At 37.4% G+C, this 26,388-nt stretch overlaps 1 protein-coding gene across 2 annotated transcripts in view; it reads right to left on the reverse strand.

Moving 5' to 3' along the window:
• The window catches only part of mpped1 (metallophosphoesterase domain containing 1), a 56,341-nt gene that overhangs the window by 27,549 nt on the left and 2,404 nt on the right, over window positions 1-26,388 (reverse strand). For both annotated transcript variants that reach the window (XM_055190864.2, XM_055190863.2), the window contains exons 3-4: window positions 25,836-26,017; window positions 11,356-11,581 (exon numbers count right to left, since the gene is read on the reverse strand). In XM_055190864.2, the coding sequence (XP_055046839.1) occupies window positions 11,356-11,581; window positions 25,836-26,017 (408 nt within the window). The remainder of the gene's footprint in view (window positions 1-11,355; window positions 11,582-25,835; window positions 26,018-26,388) is intronic.

The raw sequence follows: 26,388 nt of genomic DNA on the forward strand, positions 1-26,388 counted from the left end.
CACGAATCATTTAAATTATCTCCTACCAAACATTTTGTGTCTGAAAGGGAAACTCCTCAAAAATCATATGCAATATGATCAGTCGCAAAAATAACTAGACCACACCTTTTCAGCGCTAATTATCCATGCGTCTTTAGTAAATTCTGACAGTCGTTATTTAACGCCAAAATGATGGTTTGTGCTGGTGCAAGCTGTTAGTAAATCTGGCCCTAAGACATGTTTTATTCTCAAGATACACACCAGTAACGTCTTTTTCTAAAGCATGTTAGATCTTAATTTGACTAAGACCTAGTCCTGGCTTTGTCTAAGCCTTGTCTGTGACTAGCAGTGGCGCTCCTACATAATTGGAGACCACATGAAATCATGAGGTGATACAATAAACAATATTTTATATAACATACAAAAACAGCACAATGTTCGGGCCAGATGACAGAACTGACTGAAGATGCGAAACAGATCTCAACACTTTCCTCACGTGTTTTATAAGGTTTGTGTGCGCACCTCAAGACAGTGCACAAAATTATCTCCAAGGGGGAGAGGTTGAGAGCGTATTCTACAGTACACATCATGCAAGTTTACTACATTTATTTTAAAAGTAGTCTTTTGGCAATGTCCATGTTGATTTATAAACTAAAGTTATTATTATAAAAAAGCTTGACTTTTTCTGATTGTGGTGGGGCCATTAGGGTTTTTAGGGGTGGTGTGCCTGAAAGGGTTTTCTGTAAGTGCATACTCAAAATAGTCCACATACTGTATTTGAAATGCCCAAAAAATGCACCTTTAGTGAAGTCTGTTATGTTATCTTTTTATCTGTTATCTATCCGTAATCAGTTTTATAACATTTAACTTTTTATTAAGATTCAAATCCTGGTTATACATCTACAGTAGTTGTGTTCAGACACAATAGCGACAAATTCAATCTAATATTTCAATGTTCAATATTGATTAACATGAATAAAATAATTTAATAAAAAATAAAAATGTCTTGTGCATTGTACTACTCACAAACTGAGCCCTTAAAGCTTTTCCAAGGCAGTTTAAAACAAACCCATCCATGCAGAAGACTGGCTTACACAAATTTGTGAAAGTGTGAGGGGTCTTGATGACAGGACTAGGCCGTTCTTACACCCCCTGTCCCTCAGGCATCTCAGATGTTAATTGAGAAGTTCCTCGCGTGGCCAGCCCTACATAGCTAAAGTGGTGAGCTTTTCCCTGTGGGGAGACACGACTGATACTGTACTAATCTCTCCCATCTCTTTAAATCACTCTCCACATCAGCCGGCACTTTAATTAATTCACACATTCCTGCTCTCAAGGTCAAGTAGTTAAAAGCACTGTTTAATATATATATATATAAATATGCAGCCATCGGTTCTAGATCATTAGTACCGGTTCTACTCTTGCATCTCTGCATCCAAATAAAGGGCCATTCATTAGTGGCTCGTGCTGCGTCCCTTTCGTCAGCCAAAACAAGTCATATGCCAAGAGTGAGGCAGGTACAGAAGAGAAACACTCTTCCTCAATCTTTCTCTTAACTTTCTTTTTATGTTTTGACGATCTACTTTAATTGGGCCACTATAGAGGAGAAGCAAATCCTTAATAATTAAAAAATCTAATTACAGAGTCTTTTGCATCTCTGGCATTAATTATTCCTCGTGGAGTCGCTGGATAGCGAACATTTCGTCTGTTTTAATTTTACTTTCACAGGAAAAAAGTCCTTTTACCACCCCTTCTGAATTCCCTCCTCTTTCTGTCAAACTTCGTGACAGTCGCCGCTGATCTTAAACAACATCATTAAACGCTTACAGCACTTGCTTAATCCTCTCACACACGTGTTTTGGCAACCAGATGTCTTAACGTGGTTCTGGATCATATGTCTTGGCTAAAAGATGCCCTGCTGTGCAGTGTGTAATAGCGTATGAAGCCCCCTGCTGCCCCTCAGTGCAGTGGAACAGAAAAAAGACAGAAACTGATTGACAAAAACATTTTGCAGTTAATTCTCTTGATTTTCTGCCAGTTTCAGCGCAGAGAGATTTGTCTGGGTCTATATCGTGTGGGTTTATGACAGACAGAATGACAGCAGTGCTGAAAAGGTTTAGGCGCTGCAGAGCCTTGGCTGAAAGGTGTGGTGCTGATGTAGGCAATGCATTTTTGAACCCAGATGGGACATTGGACATGCTACACTTTTATCTTTGGAAATTTATGTGAACTAGAGACAAAATTGGGGTTTGGTTAGGGTTAAAAACTAAAAAATGGTACTGCTCAGTGGTTGCTATTTCATAAGTTAGACTTAATGGACTTTAATGGAGTTTTATTTTAGGTCTCAGGTTCAGTCAAGTATCAGTGATCTCACCCATTTAAAGTTGCAGCTATAATGAACCCACTTATTTAAATACTGTTAGTCCAAGCTAAAAAACATTTTATATTTCATAAAATAAAGCAGTGTTACTTATTTTCTTAATTTCTTTATTTTTGTTTCCCTTTTTTTCATTATAAAACAGATAAGTGTGTCTGCTGGCGCACCCCATCAAAGAAGCACAACCAGTTTTATTAATAATGTTACCCTGAATGAGAAGTGTTACCAGAATTGGTTTTAATAAAGTTTTGTGTTTTATGTATTTTTGTTGGTGTTTAAAGGGATTTTTAAAACATGTTGTATCGAAAAAAGTATCGCTAGGAACCGGTATCGAAACCGTGATATTGAAATCGGCACCGGATCGAAAGATTTTAAACAATACCCAGCCCTACTCATAATAGATCAAGCTATTTATATTTTTTAGCAATGTGACATCACATTGCTTAAGCCCCGCCTACAGCTGCTGACAGACTATGCTGAATTGACATAGTTTTGACCCCGAGTAAGTTGTGCACTGTCCAGCATTGTCTCCAAGCTGGAGCAGCTGTGTCAACAAAACTATCTTACATCTGAGCTGATGACGACACAGTGGATTAGTTTTATTTTTTTTATGTAATGTGCCCAAGAAAATAGGTAAAGTCTTATATGTTTGTGTAAATCATTTTATGCTGGATTTGCAACAGTTGATTCTGAAAGATGGGTCTACTGTATGTATCAACTGTAATCTAACTGCATAGGAAGTCATACAGTCAAATGTATTTTAACCAAAAGTGCTCACTATCTGCATTAATTATCATTTAAAGGTAAAGAGACGAAAACAGCATGTTTATGTACTGTTAAAAAGATTTGTTGTTTCAACTTAAAAGCGTAAGTGTTCATGCTGCCTTCCCAAGGTCCCATTTTTCCTGTTTTGGAAGCTGTGTGCTTGTGTTTATGGTGCGCAATATAGCGTGTTCATGTTTCATGTGTAAAATAATGCAGTATTTTTCACACAATTTACTTTTCTCTATACCGCTGTTTTCTGATATCCTTGTTCTATGAAGTCCCTCCTTCAGAAATACGTAACGAATTCTGATTGTGTAGTTTGTTTAGTGTGTTGTGATTCGACAGAAGATTAGCTTAGCAGAGCCTTTGAGCTAAGCTGGCGACTGATGTATTCCTGTGGGCGGAGTTTAGTCAGAAACTCTTATTTTGACGTCATTCAACCAGGAAGTAGAGGGCTGTAGTCCAAACCGGCCATTCTCTGTAGTCCTTGAATAACATATTGTGTTAAAAAATATATTGCTTGGCATTGAACTTTGAGATTTATAATTTTGCAGGTATTATTTATGCTCTAACAGCAACATACACACTAACTAAAGTTTGAAAAATGAGATCACGAAAAACAGTCGCTTAAATGCAGCATGAACACTTTTTAAAGTTGAAACAATAAAACAATTAATCTGTATTTTGAGCTAAAACTTCAGAAGTACATTGTGGGCACACCTGAGACTTATTATTGTAAAGGGGCACAATAAATCTCCTTTAAATTTAATGTGGACATCACAACTTTTAGAAAGTCTTCTATTGTTTTCCATTTAATCATTGCTTTCACATCAAATATTTACTAGAACTTTATTGCCATTATTCTCTCTCAGTGGCGGCCGGTGACTTCTTTAGTCGAGGGCGCTTGATGCGAAGTTTGTCACAACATGTATGTAGCCCGTCATGTGTGTGGTTCGTAATTTCAAAATATGTGTTCTGCACATCGAGAGATCCTACGTGCATCACGTGTCTTGCCAAAACAAGTGTCCGCTGCAGACGCGTCCAAAGGGTTTATGATAAAAGAGACGCTCGAGTTTGCCAGATACTCGCATAATCTCATACGTAATCATAGTTTACTGTTAAGGGAGTGTCTTGCGTGCATTTTGTGAACGTGAGCATCTCTTTTATCATAAACGGTTTTGACGCGTGTGCAGCAGGCACTTATTTTGACAAAACACGTGATGCACATGGTTCACATGAAGCAAACAACACATATTTTGAAAACGCACATGACACTCCGAACACTTATTTTGAATTTGCGCCCCTCAGATGAGCAGTCACGAGGCACCACTGTTCTCTTTAATTTCTTGGTTTCTAAAAAATAATAAAAATGTACCATGTGCCACACAATTAATCTGAAATGACAAAAACTGCATGCATAACAATTTACAGTCAAATTATTTTGAAAAGCATTGTTTTGCATGGAAAATACAACGTGTCACACTGCAGGACAACATTTTCACAGTTCAAAATAATAATACTGCACTATACTGCACAACTCTCTTAGCACACTGTCAGACATTCATATTCCCTACCAAAAAAAGAGATGATCTGCGCCTTTTTTATTTCCAAGTTCCTTTTTATCTGTTGTGTTTAAATGCTAGCACTTTTCTCAATTACCTTCTACCTGTTCTTTTACAGCCAGCACATAAACATTCAGCTTGCAGCTCCCACTGATGGCAGCTGCCTGCAGGGCTCACAGGATTTGTGTGTGTCTAAGTGTGTGCACTAAGCATCATAGTGGCTTGTCACCGCATCGCTGAGTAACTGTCCATGGGAGTGTATACACAATAGATGAGGGAAAGTTTAAGCTCTGTGTGTGTGTGTGTGTGGGGTTAGCTCAGAGCGATGCATGTTGTGGGTCTTACACATTGTTTGTTCTTCACACTGTCTGAAAGGGACAGCCATCCTTAATACTCCATCCACCCACACACAAACAGACAAGTACACACCACGCGTCCCCTCATTCGCAGATCTGCGGATGACAAATGACTTGTAAACTTGCATTAGCGTCAGCAGAACAGAAAAACACGCCACATGTTTCCCCCATGCGGCTCTTTTTATTCCAGAATCACCGCATGACAAATAGTCAGGATTGAGGGAAGAATGCTGTATGCCAAGATCTCATTAAGCTTAGTAAGAAGGAGAGACTGAGCGTGTGTGCAAAAGCACATGGATGTACGTAGAGATTGTCACGATGATCGACTAGCCGATTATTAGGTGGATCTTTTTTTACGTTTCGATTTAGTATGTTCATTGGCATGCTGTGCTTTTTAAACCCCTCCCGTATAAGTAGCTATGTCTTTAAATTTGTTACAATGTACCATTGTGCTGGCCACACACATTCAGATGGACAAGATAGACAAGCGAGAGATGATGAAGAGATGAATGTCGCTAAAAAGCTGTAAAGGTTAGATGGATGAGGAAAAGAGGATTGAATTGATGTTGCTGTGGCCTGGTGCCGGCTGGACAGATACATAAAGAGGCATAAAAAGTAGTGATAAGAAGATGGATGACTCTACTGAGCGATGTGGCACGGCACAGATCAGAGACAGCCATCGCCCGCGGCAACCAAGGACTCGGTCCATAAAGCCGGCAACATCGCCGGAACAAAATCACCATGGAGATGAGATTTTTGCCACTCTGCCCCAGCGTGGCAGAACGTCCCAGACTCTGCGGTGTCGGGAGAGGAGAGATTGATGTAGGAATAGATGGACTGACAGTGAGACGGATGATAAAAGAGAGAGAGACTGTATCTGTATTCAGCTATATTGGAATGCTATTACCAGAACTCAGCAGTGCTAATGTTTTATTAGGTCTGCATGGCGTAAACACACAAACACGCTGGCAATGGGATGAGTATTTCTGTCAGGACAGTTTGAGGTGGATTTATTTCTAATGGTTTTAATCTAGCTCATGAGTTTAGGACTGCTGTAAACACTATCAGGGTGACAAGATACACACACACACACACACACCTAAATATAATCACATCTTTATTTAGTCTGTTTTAGGGTTTAATTTGTAAAGAAATCAGTAAACACACCTGTGAAGGACGATGACACACACACACACACACACACACATTTATTTGGTTCCAAGGCCATTCTGTAGGCTTGCACAGTTTTTACATGAAGCTAATCATAATAACAAGTCTTACTTAAGGCTGCAACAACTACTCGATAAAATCATCAATAATCCATTTTGAAAATCATTGTAAATAAGTGTCATTATCAATTAGCTCGTCACAACTCAATACTTGTTTTGTGCATGTTCTGTAATTTAATATATATAATATACCTAACTATATTTTCAGTGGTGTATAAAGACCTTGCATAATGTATTGTTTTTATTACCTTAGAATGAGCCGTTTTATCTACATACACCGCATGTCTGCTTACATTGAAGTTATCATTTCTGGCTGTCATCTTTCTACAGTAGCCCTAAATGGCCAAACTGTTCTGTAACGCACATTTTGTTAAAACGTTGTCTCAGACGACGACATGTTTGTCCTGTGGCGACTACCGTACTGTAGCTTTTCTGTATGCGATTCATAAAGGACCTTTAAAATTTAGATTTTTGATATTTAAAGAAACTTAAAGGTGGTGTGTTTAAGTTTTAGCAGCACACCTCAATTTTAAAACGCATATGGTAGTCGCCACAGGACAAATATGTCATGAGACAATGTAGAGACGAAACGCTCTCAGTTTGTCTGTTTAGGGTTACTGTATGATGACAAGATGGCGACTTCCATTTAATGGGACCCACGGTGTATGTAGATAAAACGACTCTGTCTAAGATAATAAAAACTATACAGTTCATTTTGTAAGGTCTTTATTCACCACTAATAATATTTTGATGTAGATTATATTGCATGTCTGTCAAAAGATCCTTCTAAAAGTTACACAATGCACCTTTGCCTGTTTAAAAACAGGACAAATGTAAGTTTATAATGTCACAATTTGTCATCAGTTTAATTTGCTTACCCATTCACATACCCTGATAGTATTTATATATATATAAATATATATATGTATCTGTCTCAGGGGGTTTTCTCCTCCAAGGAGTTTTTTCCCTATGGACTAGCCATGAGGGTTTTTCTCCTATGGGTTTTTTTCATCCCCTGGAGAGTCCGCCACCTTTGGCTTAACTTACTACTTTACTGTATACGTTACATTATTACTACGCTCACTTTCCTATGCTTTTCCTACATCTATTGTTTAAAGTTGCTTTGAAACAATTAACAATATATAAATAATATAAATATAAGCTATATAAATAAAATTGAATTGAATTGAATCACGTTGGAATTATAAGGTTCTATCTCACATTTTTGTTAAAACTGAGTTATTCACATATTCTTACTCTTTGAAAGCTTATGTACGTGTTTTCAAGGTGTGTGCATTTTGGGACTTTTGTCAACCCTATTGTCATTGTTGTTTCTCCTTTGGTCGCACTTATGAAGGACCAAGTTAAAGAAGCAACTGAAATGGGTATCACGGCAATGCAACTCAGCGTGCACGACGAGATGGATATAATTATCGGTCGTTGCCAGCTTCTTTTCGAAAGCCCGGATGCGTGGCTGCTGAATAAGTGGAGGGACATGCTAGGCTCCAATATTTTTTAAGCCAACGTAATGGGTATCGTCGTGGATGAAGTTCACCTAACGTACAAATGGTAAGAGATAGTCTTACTGTATGACTTAGTAAATACTTAATGTTATGATATAAATGAAATGTTGTAAACATAGTAGGTGTTGATGTACGTTCGCTAACTCAGACTTAGTATAATCACAATGTTAGTGTCATTGTAGCGAAATAACTAGCAGTTCGGTTAGCCTGCAAAAGACGCCATTTCAACATAAGTCACACACTCTGTTGCTCTGATTGGTCGTATGTCTATCCAATTGAGTGCAGAGGCATTTTTCGGTTGAGACACCCCCCATAATTATAGCTCAATGGAGCGATATTAGACTCAAATTCTGACTAGAATTGAGTATGACAACATCAGGCTACGAAATCAGGTAATCCAAATTCCAATCCAATATCACGGAATTTGATTCAGTCGTTTTTAAAACACATAACAACTCATTTTCAAATGCTAGTTTTTGTAAGTATTTTCATTATTCAGCAAATAAAATGACAGAAATGCGCAGAAACATTTTTCTTTTGTGCAGTATTGGAAGTAAAGAAAGGTATGTCCGTTTCCCGTTATGCACTGCAAATAATGACAAGTGTTGCCTCATCAGATTTCGTCAAAGCTTGGGACACAGCAGACTAAAGGTACAGTATACTTTCTTCCCCCGCGCACAAGCACATGCGTGATCACTGAGTATATTGAAACAGTGCAGTCCTTAAAGCTGTCTTAGGTCATAAAGTGACAGTAGCCTGCTTTGTTTCTGTGTCAGAAATGTTCATTACACACCAACAATGAAAATCACTCACTCCCAAATTCTTTTTTATTTATTCTCAAATTCTGTGTTTTCCATTAACTTTTGCAGCTGAACATTTCATTTATACTCACTCTCATATTGTTACTAACCTGTATAAATTTTATTGTTCTGATGAACACAAAGGAAGCCACTTTAACCATTAAAACCAGAATCCAGAAAAAAATAAATGGAAAACACGGAGTTTGAGAATCAATAATACGGAATTTGGGAAAAAATGCACACGAATGCACTTCGAATGCACACAAGAGGACCAAGCAGGACCAGCTTTCTTTGACATGTTGCCGGACCCTTACGAAAATTAACCAAGGTTTTTTTTTGTGGTAAAGTTGAAGTAACCACACTGTAAAAAATAAAAAAGTTGACTTAAAGGTCACGTTCTTCCTGATACCATTTTTTAAACCCTAGTTAGTGTGTAATGTTGCTATAATAGCATAAATAATACATGTAAAATGATAAAGCTCAAAGTTCACTGCCAGGCGATATATTTTCTTTAATAGAATTCCTCTTTAAAAGCCTACAACGAACGGCCGGTTTGGACTACAGCCCTCTATTTCCTGCTTTAATGATGTCAGTAAAACAGTTTGTTGACTAAACTCCGCCCACAGGAATACGTCAGTCACCAGCTTTGGCTCAAACGGCTCTGCTAAGCTAAGCTGCTATCGAATCACAGCACACTAAACAAACTACACAATCAGAACTTGATACGTATTTCTGAAGGAGGGACTTCACATAACAAGGAAGACAGCAGCCTGTTTTGAGGACAGTGAAAACAGCGCTATACAGATAAGTAAATTGTGTGAAAATACCACGTTTTTACACGTGAAACATGAACACATGTTATATTGCCCACTATAAACACAATCAAAGCTTCAAAATCACAGACAGAACGGGAGCTTTAACTTAAATTTTCAAGGCAACTTGCTGCACAGCTTTTTTGAGTTTACTCAACTCTTGGATGATGTAGTTCACCTAACTCAATTTACTGAGTAATGTCAACTTAAACCAACAAGTTGAACCAACTTTAACTGATTAGGTTATAAGCAAATTTCTATGTTTACTCATCTAGTGACTAAGTTGGGTTAAGAGTAAGAGTAAGTTAGTATATCCAAATTCAACTAATCTACATGTTTTGGACTGTGGGAGTATACACAGAAAGGTCTCATAAACAAAGTCTTTGTCTGACTTAGCTCTTGCTTAAAGCAGAGACCTTTTTGCTGTGAGGCAACAATGATGCGCGCTAACTCACTCTGCTGCCCTCTACACTGAACACACACTTCTCAATCATGGTAACAATGAACAAACATCATTCTTTTAAAATTACTCCAAATACAACATATAACTAACATTAACAACATAACAACATAAATAAAGCCAGCAAACATTAAAACAGTAGTCTTTTTTAGTAAATATTAACCAAAGAAGTGAACATGTTGCAATGCATGTTGCCGACCATTGTTTTTTTTTTTAATTGCTTGTTCAGATTACTCAGTTTGGCAAGTTGGGTGAACGAATTGGACAAAAACGTATATATCTAAGTCCAGTCAACAAAATAATATTTGTTAGCTGAATGATTATGCTTTTTTTCATTCAGTAAACACAAAATAATGAATTGACACCCTTCAACAAAGAAATCTTTGTTCAAGTTACTTAATTTTCTTTGTTGAATGAACATTTTAAAGTTACAGTGCATGTTTTGTTGTGTATTGATTACTATTAGCAAAACTATGGTTTTACTAAGCATGTTTTTTACTCTAAAACCATGGTTATTTTTCGTAAGGGCACTGTTCTGCCCAGTGACGCGACAGTGGGTCAGCAAAAAACACAAAATTTGTGAAGACTAAACAATGAAATGTTTACAAGAAACCTCATGATAGACTATTTTATTCATGATCAAATTCCTGTCAATTTCAGTCTTTTATTTTTATTTTTGTGCTTTGCTGAGGAGTTTCTTGTCATAGTTAGACATCACACTAGCCAGCAGATCTAGCATCTTAAAATGTCTTCAATTGTACAGTACAATATTAACCCTTAAATGTCAAAAAGCCTACTAATACTAATTTTTTGTTTCAAAAGCAAATTATAAGTTAACTGTTTTATTTACTTACAATAAGCAAAAATCTAACTGAAACCTTGTTTAGCTTTTTATCCAATAATAATAATCATCCAATTAACTGATTATCAGAATAGTAATGTGGCATAATAGTAGTAGTAATAATAGTGGTAGCCCCAGTCTTACACTAACCCTGACACACAAAGTGTACTTTTAAACGCATTAATTAGCCCCATAATGAATCTGTTTTCCTGTAGGGGATGCATCCATGTGAGTTTGTTGAGTTTTACTATTATATATTTTTCTCCCCAGAAGTTTATAACACACACCTACGCTTCAAAGTGAGGGCCAGTTTTAATGTAATAAGAAAAACAATTCACCGGCACTCAGTGTGAATATATTAACGTTTACACTTCAGGGCTTATGGCTAACACACACACACACACACACACACACACACACACACACACACACACACACACACATGCTAATTCACACACTCGCACAGAGGTAAATCGCAGGACATGGAGGGTGGTGAGAGACGTGATAACAAGAGAAAGAATGAAGAAGAATCAGAAAAGAAGGAGCAAAAAATGAAAAATACTTGAGGGGGAAGGGACAACACAACAACATATGGTGACAAACACTGTGACAGGAAAGAGAGCGAGACTTGAGAGGGAGAGAGAGACTCACCACGGCGAGCCGTAGATTCGGAAGCCTCTGACGGTAACATCAGAGTCCTGCAGGTAGATGCAGTTGGTGAGCAGGGACTGAACGTTCTCGTAGTTCTCCGGCTTGAGTTTGGAGGCTGAGGGAAAGTAGTAAAAATCCTGCTTTATCAGGTCAGCCATGAACTCCTGATCAAACGTCAGCTCGTGGTTTCCGGCTATAACGATTTTGATCTCGTAGGGCAGAGTGCCTGAGGAAGGAAAACGTATGGTAGTTGTCACAATGCATTGCCTTCATTAAGGTAAAACAACATTGAGAGCCAGTAGAAGAGAAAATTTCATGCAATGATGCCAAAGATTGACATCATGTTGAGTAACAGCAGGATTCCTGTTCTTAACGACCAAACTTTCCAGTCATAATACATTGTTTCATAGATTTTGCATAAAAAAAAACAATGTAGATCAGGGGGTTTCAAAGTTTGGGCCAGAAACCACTTGTAGGTCACACTGCGGGATAAGCTGGGTCAAGAAAGTCCCTTGGCTCTTGCGGTGAATGACACAAAAAAACTGTTTAAAAGAAAATAAATGATAAATAAAAACTACACTATATTAAAAGAGCGTGAATGTGTATTGTCCATTTAAAATATTTTGATATGTCTTGAAAAACATTATGCCTGTCTAGGTGGGTTCTAAAATGAAAATGTTTGGGACCCCTTGTTCTAGAAAATGATCATTTTAAATAGAATTATTATAATTTTTCAGATTTGATTTCAATATTTCTCAACATGTGAAAATGAAAGTTTATTCACTCTCTAATATTTTCAGGTTTTTCTGTCCTGATCTGGAGGACACTTGCACACTTAGGTGTTGTTAGGTGTCTTGGGTTTCGTCTAAATACACACACTTGCGGTCTTGACCACTCGAAAGGAAGTACTGTAAGTGAGCAAGACTGTCCCATGTCTTAAAACTGGCAAAGTGCAGTGCCCTTAACCCACATTATCTAGGCCAGTGGTTCCCAAACTTTTTCAGCGTGCGGCCCCCCATTGTGTACGGTGCATTCCTTCGTGGCCCCCCAAAAAAAATTTGTGACAAAAACCTGTTCTAAAACTCAACATTTTAATAAAAAAAAACATTAAATTATACAAGAAAAGTAGTGCTTTTGGTTAGTAGCCTTATTTTTTTAGGTTTAATTACACAGAATTCATGATAAATTAATGCATTTCAAAAAATGTCATAAAACTGGGGCCCCCCTGGCACCATAGTTTGAAAACCACTGATCTAGGCTAAGCGTATTCCAGCATGCGTATCCCCTTCTTTTGCCAAAACCTTGTGATATGTTGTGGAAACTTTTAATTGTAAGTTAATAAATGGATATTACATATTTGGGTAGTAAAACGGAAACTGTTGCACATTTCATTGGTGCAAACCTTGTTATGTATTTTGTAAAACATCTGAAATTGCTTTTATCACATAATTAGAAATATTATTTGTGTGGTTTATTCTGAATAAACAATAAACTTAAATAAAGCTACATGCACAAATAGCTTTTTACAAGTGCAAAGAATAAGTTTATGTGTTCATTTTATTATTAATTATTAAGAAAAACTTAAAGGTGCAGTGTGTAATTTTTAGAAGGATGTCTTGAAAGAAATGCAAAATAATATACAAAAACTATATTATCAGGGGTGTATAAAGACCTTTTTATAATGAACCGTTATGTGTTTATTACCTTAGAATGAGAGGTTTTTATCTACATACACAAGGGTCCCCTTACGTGGAAGTCGCCATTTTGTGCCACCATCTTTCTACAGAAGCCCTTAATGGACAAACCTTTTTACTAAGTTGTCTCCAACGATGACATGTTTGTCCGGTGGTGACTATCTTAGCTTCTTTATGCGTTTTAAAAACGAGGGTTGGGCAGTGGGCTGAGCCGTTGGTTGCAATTTGCAACTTCACCACTAGATGCTGCTAAAATGTACACACTGCACCATAATATTTTAGGTAGCCTAAATAAAAAACTAATACTTTTTGGTGCATATAGCTGCCTTTACCTGGATTTACAATTTTAGACTTGGTAAGTGTGTCCCATCGGTTGAATAATTCAATATGCACACTTGGGACCCACTAGAACGCCCACTAGAACACTTGGACAAAATACAGGAAATACGTCATGTAAGTAGTCAAGTGGTCAAGTGCAAAGAGCGCAAGTGTGGGTATTTGGATGGAGCCTTGGTCAAGGCACAAAGAGTAAAGCTTCAGATACTGTAGTTGTGTGAACATGCACCCTTTCAGTTATAAGGTCAGATCTTAAACCAATAAGCATGTGGAATATTTTTTGTGCATTTTTGAATTTGGGTACAAAACCCTTTTTATAAAAACATGCACATGTTTTCAATTGTTTCCAATGGAAGCTCAGCGTTTTTCAAAAAAGCCAGCAGCTGGCGTTTTTTTTTTCGCGCTGAAAGCCGGCGCTCGGCGGTTTTTCCAGCGCTCAGCACTCCGATCGTCAATGTCAGCTCTTACATGGCCGTCCAATCACAGTGGAGAAGGAGTGAGACAAATATCACAACAACCAACCGGCGCATCATACAACGCCTGATACACAAAGCAGAAGTATCACAGCAACCAAAGCGCTAAGCTGAAGAAAGCGGAAAAAACAGCTGGCATTCGGCATCCTCCAGGCGTTTTCAGATGCGTTTAAAAGCTTTGGTGTGCACACCCCCTTAATGTGTTAAACTCTTATTGCTGGCCGAAATCAAAGTCAAATTAGCCAAAATATTGCTTGTAAACAAACAACCATTGGTAAGGAAAAGTTGGAAATGATGGGCCATCAAATTCTGTGGAAATCTCCTGAGCTTTCAGCAAATTTCCACGGGCACAGATTCCATGTGGATCTGCCAATAAAGTACACCATTCTCATAGAGGTATTAAGCTGGTTAATATTGGCACATTTGGTAACAGCGTCTGGAGTTTTTCCCGCAGGCAGAATTTATTGCATGGAATCATAACCTGATGCTGGCTCTTAAAAGACTCTTTTCAGAAACAATGGAAATTAAAATGACACTTCATATTTCTGACATCAATAATGCACAAATATTATTACTTCTTATTCCATCTCTGTCTACATTTTTCACATTTCTACAAAATTTTTGCAGCGCCGAGGAGCGAACCTGTCCACGCCTGACAAACATAAAGACAGTCTGTCCACACAAATCTCCTCTCTCCAAATGGCTCTCCCAGCAGCCCCGCGGATCCGAGGCGAAATTACACCAAACATCTGGAAATGTTCGCTTTATTTGAAAAGTGTCAGGAAAGAGATGGGATGCGTCAGAAAGTGTAAGGTTTGAGGTGTGACGGCGAGTTCAGTCAGCCTGTGTTTTGACAATTACGCAGCCAAGCGCGTCCCTGAAAAGCGGCAATTAAATTGTGGGCGGGAAAGATTGGGGGGGACTGGGTGGCGGCACTGTGGATCTGCAAAAAAAAAATGACAAAGCGTGCACGCACTCGCACACGGTCCCTCACACACGCTTATGCTCAGAATGTGTGACATACCAGCAATTTGCCTGACACTTAACATGCGCACACTACTCCATACCACACCTCTAAAAATCTGTGGCCGTAAGCAAAATTTTATCATCGCTGGGAGATGATCGTTAAAGACATGGACAGAAATGACTTTGTTGTGGTTAGATGCTTCACAATCATTAACTAAGAAATCTTGGATATGTATAACCTCTTCTCAGTGACAAAGCTCTGATATAGTCCACTCTCGAAAATATAGGTTTTAAAAAGTGTTCATATATATCATAAAAGACACATTTTTGGTTCCTCAAAGAACCTTGTAGTCAAAGGTTTTTAAAAGAATGAAGATTTCTTTATTACCTTTTTATAGACGGTTTCATCGGACGCACGTGATACACGTCTGGATCCGAACCTTACTTCTGGTTTCGTTTTTTTAATGGTCTGACTAGTTGCTAAACTGATCTCTTGAACAAATGCCTCGCCGAAAATAACAAATGTTTTGGTTTAATCTATGTGCTGTTTTTTTGCTTGTTTTATAAATAAGCTATGTTTAAAGAACTTTGTTGATATTTATTCTTAGCGGAGTTTACCGGAAGTTACGTGCAGACCGCAACAGTCGCTTGTTTATGTTGTTACTGCTGAAACGGTCTATAGTCTGTAAAACCAGTACTAACAACCTTTTACCCAACAAAAAGCTTCTGTGGATGATAAAGGTTCTTTATGAAAGCATGCAGCCCAGCAAAGCATTCAGAAACCTTCATTTTTGAAAGAGTATTCATGCTGTACACTTTCCAATAGACTTAATACAGAATTCAGTCTAAGCTCATGCTGTGATCTGATTTTATGTCCAAGCCATTTTAAAGGACTAATACTATATCTTGGACTGCATATTTCAACATCACTTTCTCATACACCTATCAGTGTATCTCCATTTTTATTTTGAAGCAATATTGTGAAATGACCACTGAAGTGACAGCATGTGCTACACTGTTAGACTTAACTGTAATTTCTACAGTTACTTACCACAAAATGCCCAGTAAAGTGTGATAATTTTCTTTTCCAGTTCATTACTGTAATATGCATTGCATTATGGGTATTAACATTTAATTTACAGTGATTAACTGTATGTTTTGAATTTGTGGTAGACTGTTGTAAAACAACAGCGGTAGTGCTACTGTAGTTGAATAAAATTCTGTTATAAAAGCATATAAAATGTAAAAATAAAATATATCTATGAAATGAAATACATTTTATTTGTTATGCTTTTAGCAGTGAAGCAAATTTCAAAATGTGAATTGTTTTTCAGCAGTGTAAATAATTTATTGAGAATTGTAGATAGAAACAATAAAGGGATTATGGATAAATGCTTGACCGTCAGATTTGAATTTGACCTCAAGACCTCAAAACAACACTAGTGACTCCAAGATTTCGCTCCTCGGAGTGTCGGGAGAGTTATAGAAGAGGCTACTTGGGGAGTGTTGCGAGTAACTTTCATCAAGTGACTCTGTGGCACTACGACTTGGGCGACCCGGGTTTGATTCACCTACAAGGCAATATTTTTTTAAACTAGGTTACAGTAAGAGTTTTATACTTTAAAATGGAACTGCGGTAAATGCATCATACTGTAAAAAAACATGTACAGTTATGGTACTGTAATGGGGCAGTAACAGTAACTCGCTGGCAACGAGATACCGCATATATACAATAAAAAGTCTAACAGTGTAGTTTCATGCCTCTTGGATCACTATGATGTTTTTTTTTTCGTTTATGCATAACATAATTTAATCACAATTTCAAGTCCATTCTCATTTGGCAAGTCATTGTGTACTGTATAAAGCTGTATATTGAAGTTGTTCATTTTCACAAAATCAACCCATTACTGTACTGCATGTGATACTGTGTAAGAGCCCCAAAGTCCTAATAAGTTAATTTTGTGATAATGACCAGCACACTGTACAATAAACTTTACATCAGTAGTTAACTGGTTTTTACTACAGTACACACATTTTAGCAACCAAACTTCTAAAAATTATTTATTCTATAGTAAAAAAAAAGTAAATTTTTGGACCTATTCAGCTGATGGCAATATTAATACATTTGAGTTCTTCTAGATGCCTCCTGATCATTTAGATCATTTGTCTTTGTGGTCAAAAAGTCATAGCATAAATTACATTGTGGTGCCAAACCTCATTTATTTCAATCTGTAAATGATTGTGCATGATTTTATTTCACCTTGTGTGGTTTTGTTTATAGGATGAGGGCATGTATACTGTGCCATGGACCATATGGCCAGGCATACACCTATTACCTAATTTGGTTCAATTACACTCTTAATTTTGTTGAGTTAATTTTAATTCAATGCTGGGTAAATATTGGACAGAACGTTGGGTTATTAAATAAACCTACACTGTAAAAAAATGCTGTAATTATACAGCTGGTTGCCAGTAGTCCCTTTCACACATACAGTCTTTACTGGTAATTTACTGGTAAATTGCAGTTAACATGTCATGTGTGAACACAACCTTTCCGGTAAATCAGTGCTCCCAATTTACCAGTAAGACAGGTTGTAAGATTACCAGGAATTTACCGGTAAGCGCTATGTGTGAACGAAAAAAGGATTACCGGCATTTAGAACGGACGACGTCAGACCGCGCTGACAGATTAGGCCAATCAGAAAGTTTTTAACCCCGAACTGTTTACGGACGTTTTCACGCACATGCTGCTTAAAAGTCGAGCACACCTGAAGTTAACATCCACATTTCTTCACCAAAGTTATTTAAAACAGCTTACCGTCTATTTGCCATATTGCCGACGTCCTTAGCACACCATTTGTGAAGCCTAATGTGTAAACGCAGGTTGACGCCGCCCACGCAATTTGTTTGGTCACGAGCAACTTCGCGACCGTTTGCCACAGATGTGAAAACAACAAAATACGGACCGTGGATATTAGGTCATAACTTGCCATTGTTTACAGATACGACACGGAGCTCGCCGGCCGCGTGCCACAGGTAACTTCCGCTTTCTCTCCAAGTTTACCGGTATTTTGATACTGATGTGTGAATGATGTCTTGCTGGTAAAAAGACGGAACGTCACTGCATGTGTGAACAGCACATTTTTGTATTTACTGGTAAATTCATTCTGGTAAATTCATGGTAATTTAACAGAATTACTGTGTGAAAGAGGCTAGTAACTTACTGTAGAAGATAAAGACTGAAAGTGTTTCATGTTCATTTAACTATCAACAAACTGTTGCCATAAATGTAAAATCTACAGTATGTTACTGGCAGCTAGTTGCCAATAATACCCAGTAATACTGTAATTTCTACAGAAATCTTTTACAGTGTATGCTGTGTTGTTTCAATGCAATGCTGGGTTTTCTCAACTCATGGTTAAGTTAACAACAACCCAAGATGTGTTCTGTCCAATATTTACCCAGAATTGAATACAAAATAATTAGGGTTTGTAATAGAATAAGGGCTGTGTATCGGCAATAATCTCACAATACGGGTGTTGTGGTGCAGTTTGTTGCGATACTGTGAATTTGGGAGATATGTTGGCCTATTTCCTGTTTTTTATATAATAGGATAATTTTAGGAAAGCTGTCATTGGGAACACACCACCATATGAAAACATTACTAAAAAAAATTGGGGCATGCGCTTATATTAGTACTTCCTGTCAGAGTCCTGCAACGGGTCGGGTACCCGCATAAAAGTGTCTAAAACGGGTGTATTGTGACATTTCTAAAATTCACGGGCGGGGATGCGGGAGGATAATTAACTCCACTGCGGGCGGGTAGTATGTCTTGGGTTGTGCACACAAAAACGTTTGAACGCGGGTCAGCCGAGCGCTTTTTAGCTGTGATACTTCAGCTGTGAGCCGGTTGGTTATTGTGATACTTGTCCCGCCCCTCCTCCACTGTGATTGGACGGCCGTGTGAAAACTGACATTGACAAGCGGAGCTTTTCACCCAAAGTTGAATCTCTTTAAACTCTTGACGCTCAGCACCGAGCTCACGCCCCCTAAATTATCATGACATGCGCAACATTTGACCCATCACGTCACCACCACTGCGACAGTGCGCGACCTTTGTTGATTCTTCTCGTAGCCTAATTGGAGCGAGCGTTGCAGGAGTTGCATAAAGTTTTGCCGTTGATAGCCGGAAGCTGAACGTCTTCGACTTAGGAGCACAGCAGGGGTTGTGTAGGTAGTTTTTTTTTCTTGGTCTTTTATTATTAATAGGTCTATTTGTGTATAGTAATCAGGTTCCATTTGTGCCGATGGTAGGCTACTTGAATGGTGCAAAACAAAGCGCACTTTAGCCTGTTTCATTAGCACATTCATGACGCTGTTGTGATGTTGAGAGAGGTACGAGATAAAAAATAAAGCACTTTAATTGAAATGAATTTAGCGTGTGGGATTTATGTGTGTGGGATTTATGCGTGTACGGGTACGGGTCGGGAAACAGGCCAAATATTAACGGGTCCGGGCGGGTGTAATTTTGATATTATCACGGGTGACGGCCGGATCTGGTGCTGAACTTTGCGAGTACGGGTGGGGGCGGGTCTCCAAAAATGGACCTGTGCAAGACTCTGCTTCCTGTCACTGTTTAAGTTCAGAGAAAGAGGAATGCTATCTAGTGGTCGGGATGTAAACTTCAAACGAAACAACTGTGATGAATTTTATATGTTCTTTAAAAAAATCTATATAGTTTTTCTCCGATACAGTATTGCCAAACAAATCATTGCGATACTCACATGTATTTTCTTACACCCCTACTTTTAATAGCTATACAGGCTCATCCTACTGTCCACAAGCCTATTGTTTAGGTCCTTATCCATCAGTTGAAAACCACTTGCTGCAATATTCACCTTCTGTTTCTCTGTATTCTAGCAATAAAGTCATTCATAATGTGTTTCTCCATATCCCAAAAAAATAAGTATTCCATATTGTGTTTATGTTATGCACCATCGGTTTCGCATACATGTGTAGGCACTGCAAAAGTGTGAAAATCTTCGTGCATATGTTCATCTCTGTTCGCTTATTGTCTCTCTCTCTCTCTCTCTCTCTCTCTCTCTCTCTCTCTCTCACGTGCTCATATAGGTTCCTCAAACAGCCTGGCTCCTTCAAAGGTAGAATTACAGAGAAAAATCACCATTTTACAATGGAGTCATTCTTTCAGAAACACAAAGCAAAAAAAGAAAGTCTTTGGAAGCAATCAATCACACAAATACAAAACGCCAGCAAGAGGAAGGACAGAAAGACAAGTCCGCCGCTTTTGTGATGAGAAGGAGAGGAAAATGGGTGGAAAAAGGACGCAGATTTCTGCCCAAACGCCTAATCCGGACGAGTGTGTGCTGCTTCTTGTTATTAGTCTCTATCTTCTTGGGCCCTTTGTCTTGTGATTTCAAAAGCACTTTCAAGCTGCCAATAGCTTAAATTTCACTGTGAACCTGAGTGACAACAGCTTGTGTTCTTTTATGTACTTTCACTTCAAAAACGATGCAATTAAAGTGAATGAATGCAGGCCATGCGTGCCGGCGCAGAAGCGCACATACATGCAGGAAAAAGGCATGTTTGATAATTTAGACGAGGCATACAAAATTCCTCTTGCCTAAACAAGCAACACATATGTATTTGTGTATGTGCAGTGGATGGTTGGATTCATGGTTTTAGAGGTGTTTAAGCTCATAGGAAGTGTCCGGATTGAGCGCTATTGTCATCTCTGATCTAGTGGGTGGTCTGTGGACTTTGATGAAGCAAATCCTCCAACCTCCAAAATTCAGAGCACATTTAAGAGGATTACCGAGCTGTCTCGCGCCGCGTGCATGCAAGTGCACGGCTACCATCTTAAGACATTTGCCGCCTACGCAATACAGTATGTGCACTTTCTTGTAAGTTGGCCGACTGAGAAAGTATCTGCCAAAGACATAACTGCCCATGTATCACACACAACGTATAACATTTTCTCGTGGGCTATTGTGGAATAAAAATAGACAAATCCCACAATACATCACGGTTCCAGATTTTGAATGTAGATGAAACATGAAATAGTGTCATTACTTTAGGAATTATTATGGTACTGAATGATAAACACATACACACGTTACATAAAGTAAAGCTCATAAAGTTATCATCCTTTTGTTTCACTGTTAAAGTTAAAAACCGTAAGGAGAGTCAAGCTGCCATGTTAATAATCCATAGCTAAACCTTCAGCTGGGTAAACTCATGGCAGGCTGAAGAAACTGCACAAAGCAAAGAGCCGCAGAGCTTGAAGGAGGAAAGAGAGAGAGAGCACATTAAACTTTCATGCCGCTTTTCTCTCCACATAGAGGGAATGGAGGAAAAACTCTAAAGTTGAGAAAGGAGTAAGAAAGGTGTAAACTTTTCTCCCAACATTCTTCCACCCCACACACATCTCAAAGCCCACGCAGCTGTCACATACACCATTGGGGTTATCTATTATTCATTATGTGGACAGGACAGTACCAGACAAGGTGGAAGTACCAAACCTCCCTGACCTGAGAGACAGACAGAAACAATATTATGGTCTTTATTCAGTGGGTTACAATTGTTAACTGTATATGTTTGTGCAGATCTTTTCACATCAAGTGTAACCTTTTCATTTGTTAAAAGTATAAACCATGTTTGGTAAAAAAGGACAAACCCAGCCGTTGGGTTAAATTGTTTTTAAAAAATTGGGGTTAAAACAACCAGGAATAGGTTCACCTAAAAAATCCTTGGTTGTTTTAATCTATAGGACAAACCCACTACTCTTACAAAAAGGGTGCTTCACAATGCCATAGAAGAACCTTTTCAGACTAAATGGCTCTTTAAAACACCTTTAACATCTCAAGCAGCTTTCTGTTTCACAGAAGGTTCTTTAAAGCAGTGGTTCTCAAACTTTTTCGGCATGCGGCCTCCCTTGTGTACAGTGCATCGCTTCATGTGTGACAAAGAAAAGAAAGAAAATGTATGACATAAAACATTCCAAAACATATTATATTATACAATGTAGTGCTGTTGGTTAGTAGCCTTATTTTTCACAGTTTAATTACACAGAATTTATGATAAATTAATGTTTTTTTTTATAAAATATCATTAGCCTCTGGCACCATCTCAGGGCCCCCCAGTGAAAAAAAAGGTAATTTAGATTATAAAAGAAATGGTTCTTTGAGGAACCAAAAAAGGTTCTTCTATGGCATCGCTGTGAAGCACCTTTTAAACATCTTTGTTTTTAAAAGTGAACTGTTGGGTTATAAATAACCATATGCTGGGTCATTGTCACCCAACTTTGAGTTGAAACAATCCATAGATTTTTAGATTGTTAAATTAAAACCCAAAAGTCTGGGTTTGTTATTTTTGACCCAATGCTACGTTGAACATAACCCAGCATTCTTTAAATGCACATACGTTAAAATATTTCCTAAATTATTAGTAAATGAGACCCATTCACTTTAATATACGACAGGTTTGCTGATCAGAATTCATGTTACTTAACATTTGTTGGTCATATACAATGCTCCAGATCACAGGAGGAATACTAAAAATGGATTATGGATTCAAACAAGCAAACTTTACTCCAAATACGAGTTTGCATCTACTGCAGTCTGCACACATTTTCTGAAACTATTGATTTTAGTCCTTGTTTAGTCTGCTGGTACAGAAAATTTCATCCATGTGAATGATCTCAAGAAGGTTGTAGAATTACAGATGTTTGTGGATTACTTCATGGATCTGAATTCAAATACAATTCCTCCTGTCTGCAGTGAAAAAAACAAGGGATTTAAATCTGCATGACTGATATTATAAGCAAGCAGCTTCTATCTCACTTTCACAGAGATCATTTAAGCTCCAGATGCTTTAAAAAAATAAAATCACACAAATGCAACTGTGCTCCAACACTTCTGTTACTTATTCATACATTAGCACTGTTAATTCATGAACATCTGCACTTTCTAACTGCTTTTCTTCTGCCTGCATCAAATTAACTGGCTAGGCAGTACAATCTCCAGACCAATGCTGTAGTTATTTTTTAAATATTTATCAGTGTAATGGCCACCGTAAGAGTAATAAAAAGATTTATAATTCCATCAAAATGACAAAAAAATCTATAATAAATAAGTAATTTTTTTTATAAGGTTACATATTTCTTTGCTAGCAGAAAGAAACAGGTTGCAGAAACAACATTATTTGAAAATGTGTGAAATATCTCCTCTTAAGATATTTTATGCAGTTAACGTGGTTCTGCATAATGCTCTTTTATGTAAGAGGAAAAACAGACATTTTATAAAGGTCTTGTCTGTATACACTTACGTAACTTAAAAAAAGTTGAATCATCTTTCATCATGCGCTCTAGACTGAGTACCTTTCTCATTTTAAGCCCTGACGTAAAATTACATTACTGCTGATATGCCCAAACTAGCTAAAATACTGAAGCTGACAGATTTAGAAAAGTCATTTACTGATCTCGAGCATCCCAAACAAAGAGTATGGCCCTTAAAAACATACAGACTAAAAGAGAGAAAAAACGCAATGCTAAGGAAAAAAGACCAGGAGACTAAAAAGCATCACCATATTACGTTTTACGTACATCTGCTTGCGTATGTGTGTATCTGCATCGTGTAGTAAAAGTAAATCAAATCTCTGAGGATTGCTGAGTTTTCTCAGATACACAAGAGCGAAGATATAGAGATGAGGATCATCATAAATATTTATACGGAGACAAACGCTAGAACAAACGCGAGAACTTCCTTTCTAGCAGAAGACAGTACACCAGAAAGACAAAGAGAGGAAGGCCAGGAGAGATTCAGCAGCAGAATAGAAGATGAGACATATGAGAAAAAATCTTAATCTCGCTGGTGTCTCCCACACCCTCCTGCCTATAACCTCCATCCATCCAAATCTTCTGATTTCTTATTCTGTTTAGTTATTTTATATTGAAACTTCATAATCTTCCTTTGAAAAGATTCATTTTTCCAATACAGGTATTAGATAAACAGAAAAATAATAAGACTCTGATCTCTAAATGTCAGTGACACCGTGACATTAGTAAATACCTTCAAAATCTCCTTGTTATAAGACGTAAGGCTATTTGCATAAACACATTTCTTGAAAGTTTGAGTTAATTCAACTTAAAAAAAATACTACCTAACTTAAAAATAAATTTACTACAACTTACTATTATTTATCTTGACTAGAGATGAATTGTTATAACTACAGATGAGTTGTAATAACTTATATAGTTGAAAAAAGTCAACTTCGTTTTATAAATTACAATAAAAAATAAAATGAAAATAAAATTTGTAGCAACTCATCTCTTGTCAAGATAAATAAAAGCAAGTTAAAATGACTTGTAAATCTGAGTAGATTCAACTAAAAAATTTTAAGGCAGCAAAGATTTTTTACAGCGTACACTGTAAAAAAAATTCCGTAGAAATTACTGTGTTACTTGCAGCTGGTTGCCGGTAATGTACCTTACATTTATGTTATTTACTGGCAACAGTTTGTTCAAAGTTAAATGAACATTAAACATGAAAAAGTCTTTGTCTTTACAGAATAAAACTATAAAATAAAAGCATCATGCAAAGCAGCTGCAAGCAACACGGCAACCTCTACTGACTTTTTCCACAGTGTACGTATTTTACGAGTTGGATATAATTCGTATTAATTGATTCCAAGTGATTTGTACAAAAACATATGATTATTAGATAAAAACAATAATGATACCCCACCCCAAAACCCCATTGGTGAAAGCAAACCGTACAGTAAATAACAGCATGATGTTGGTTTTGTCAATTCAACCTACTATTTTGAGTTTTTACCTGAGCTAAGTTGACATAACTTATAAAAACAAGTTGAAATTGTTGAAACTAAAAAAAATTTAAGTTACGGTAACATAAAAATCTATGTTGATTTGACAAAATGCTGCATTAAATTTGGTTGTACAAATTCATTTAATTGTTTATATTAAAAGAACGTTGTGCTATATTTGCTTACATTTTAAACAAAAAACTTGTTCAAAATTAAAACAATGAAACAAAACACACCAACAAATCAATAAAATTTAACCACTAGAATTTTTTTTAATAAAGAATGAAAGACTTAGTAGTTTAAGTGTCACACTGTGTGCTTCAGACAAGACTATAATAGTTTTTTTGCATCCAAATATTTCAAAAGTGTTGGTCAATCTGTCAACATGAAATATATTTTTGCACTATGCATGCAGACAAACAACAACCATTCAGTACAGTAGCAACTGACTGTTTGAAGAGCTGGTCATATGAAGGCCACACACAGTGGAATGAATTATTATGAAACGCCACCCTCCTATTGGATAAGGCCCCTTAATCTCATGAATAATTATAAGACATTGTTGAAAATAGTGCCTGTCTATGGCAACAATGTCTTATAATTACCACATCTATTGACCCCATTGTATAAATCATTTTTAACAATTTTCACCTCAAAGGCACAGCAGCTTAGTATATCAAATGTACTTGTCGGGCCATGTTTCCTGTATTGTGTCTGTTGTGCATATTTTGTATTGCGTACATTCTATATATTGTGTATATTTGTATAATATTTATGTATACACTGTATTGTACAAATTTTGTATTGGTAATACTATGTATTGTGTACATCCTGCATCGTGTATTTTGTTGCATTACTATACATGTAGTGCCCTGGATAATGAGTGTTTCCACCACCACTACAATTCTGTATTTTGGTGGTGTGACAATAAAGATAATTACATTTTTTATATAACCAAATATAATTTAGATTGCAGGCATATGTATAGCTATTCATCTGGGAATGTTTCAAATGAATTATGTGCCTAATACCTATATGCGCTTATTAAAGACAAAAACACTTTCTTATTACATCTTTAAAAAAGAAATGATCCAATAATCCTCCTTCAAAAAAATAATTTCTGGTTTATAGTTTTATTTGGTCACTGTGTAGAAAAGGGGAAGCTTCTTACCGAGCCAGTCATTAAACTTCTTGACCTCACTGGGTAGGCCGAGCTCTGTGAAGTCTCCCGTGTGCAGCAGCACGTCACCATACGGCATCTGAATGGGGTCCGTGCGCGAGTGCGTGTCCGAGATGCAGACGAAACGCGTGTAGCCTGGAGGCTTTGGGGTATCGTGGGGCAACGGATCTACCCTGCAAACAGAGGAAGAGAGAGATGTGCGGCATCACATTAAATTCTATAACGTTCAATGGCAAAACCGGGTCTCTGAGGGACACCGCAGATTTTGAATAAGAATGGCCCACTTTATCTGTCTCCTGCTGGGTCGGCCACATTCACAGCTTCTATACACATTAACACAAATATACTTGTGACTCATGTGTATTTGAAGGTTGGCATGAATCAGATGTACGAGGAAACAAAGCAATAAAAACAGCACTGATTTCAAGTAATCATAAAAGGTGAACCATCTCTAAACAAAAACAAAAAAAATAAGCAAGACCTTGAAACACAAGAAACAAAGAACCATCGCATAACTGCCAACGGCAACAGAATAATTTTTAAT

This window comes from Misgurnus anguillicaudatus, chromosome 1, assembly GCF_027580225.2.
Source record: "Misgurnus anguillicaudatus chromosome 1, ASM2758022v2, whole genome shotgun sequence".
In the NCBI taxonomy this organism is placed as follows: Eukaryota; Metazoa; Chordata; class Actinopteri; order Cypriniformes; family Cobitidae; genus Misgurnus; species Misgurnus anguillicaudatus.